The following is a 706-nucleotide window of genomic DNA, read 5'->3' on the forward strand; positions in this document are numbered from 1 at the left end:
TGTGAGAGAGTACATGTGCTTTGAGTGTGAAAAGACTTTTACTACAGCAGAGTGTTTAAAACTGCATGAGAGGATCCACACTGGAGAAAAAACCTTAGAAGTGTTCACACTGTGACAAGAGATTCAGTGATTCATCAAATCTGAAAAGACACGAGAGGATTCACACTGGAGAGAAACCGTATCACTGCACTGCATGTGGGAAGTGTTTCAATCGTTCATCTTCTCTACACAAACATACAAAACATACAGAAAACAAGTAGATCATCTTCAGATCCAGCACTTTCAGACCTGATGTTGCGTCCTCATAAAATGCCTAAAATGCCAGTGTCGAGCAAAAAATATATAATCTGGATAAATCTGTCATTACAAGTGACATGACAAAGGAACATTATCTAAAGTTTTCACAGTGAATAAAGTTCATCTTCAAAACCAGCAGATTCCACTGTGAGATTCAGATCAACTCAAAGATGGAGTTCCTCCCTTGTATTCTTGTTTATCATTTTGCTTCATGATAATAATTATATCATAGTTTCATATTGTGTTCAGTTGTCTTTTAATGCATGTGTCACTTGTAGTTTGCTTACTCTTTCATGAAGTAAAGCAGATTTTTTTTTTACAAACTGTTCTTGTTCAGGAAGCTGAGGATGAAACACTTTTAAGAGAGACTGAGTTATATTTTTAATTCTGTTCTTCATTGTGTGAGGTG

The 706-nt window shown here is 35.8% G+C and overlaps 1 protein-coding gene across 1 annotated transcript in view; it reads left to right on the forward strand.

Annotated features, from left to right (window-relative positions):
- Window positions 1–706, forward strand: part of LOC107663324 (gastrula zinc finger protein XlCGF7.1-like) — a 3,931-nt gene that overhangs the window by 371 nt on the left and 2,854 nt on the right. Inside the window, exon 2 of the mRNA XM_016453535.1 lies at window positions 9–51. Within this exon, the coding sequence (XP_016309021.1) occupies window positions 9–51 (43 nt within the window). The remainder of the gene's footprint in view (window positions 1–8; window positions 52–706) is intronic.

Source organism: Sinocyclocheilus anshuiensis, unplaced genomic scaffold (assembly GCF_001515605.1).
Source record: "Sinocyclocheilus anshuiensis isolate Anshui unplaced genomic scaffold, SAMN03320099.WGS_v1.1 scaffold2766, whole genome shotgun sequence".
In the NCBI taxonomy this organism is placed as follows: domain Eukaryota; kingdom Metazoa; phylum Chordata; class Actinopteri; order Cypriniformes; family Cyprinidae; genus Sinocyclocheilus; species Sinocyclocheilus anshuiensis.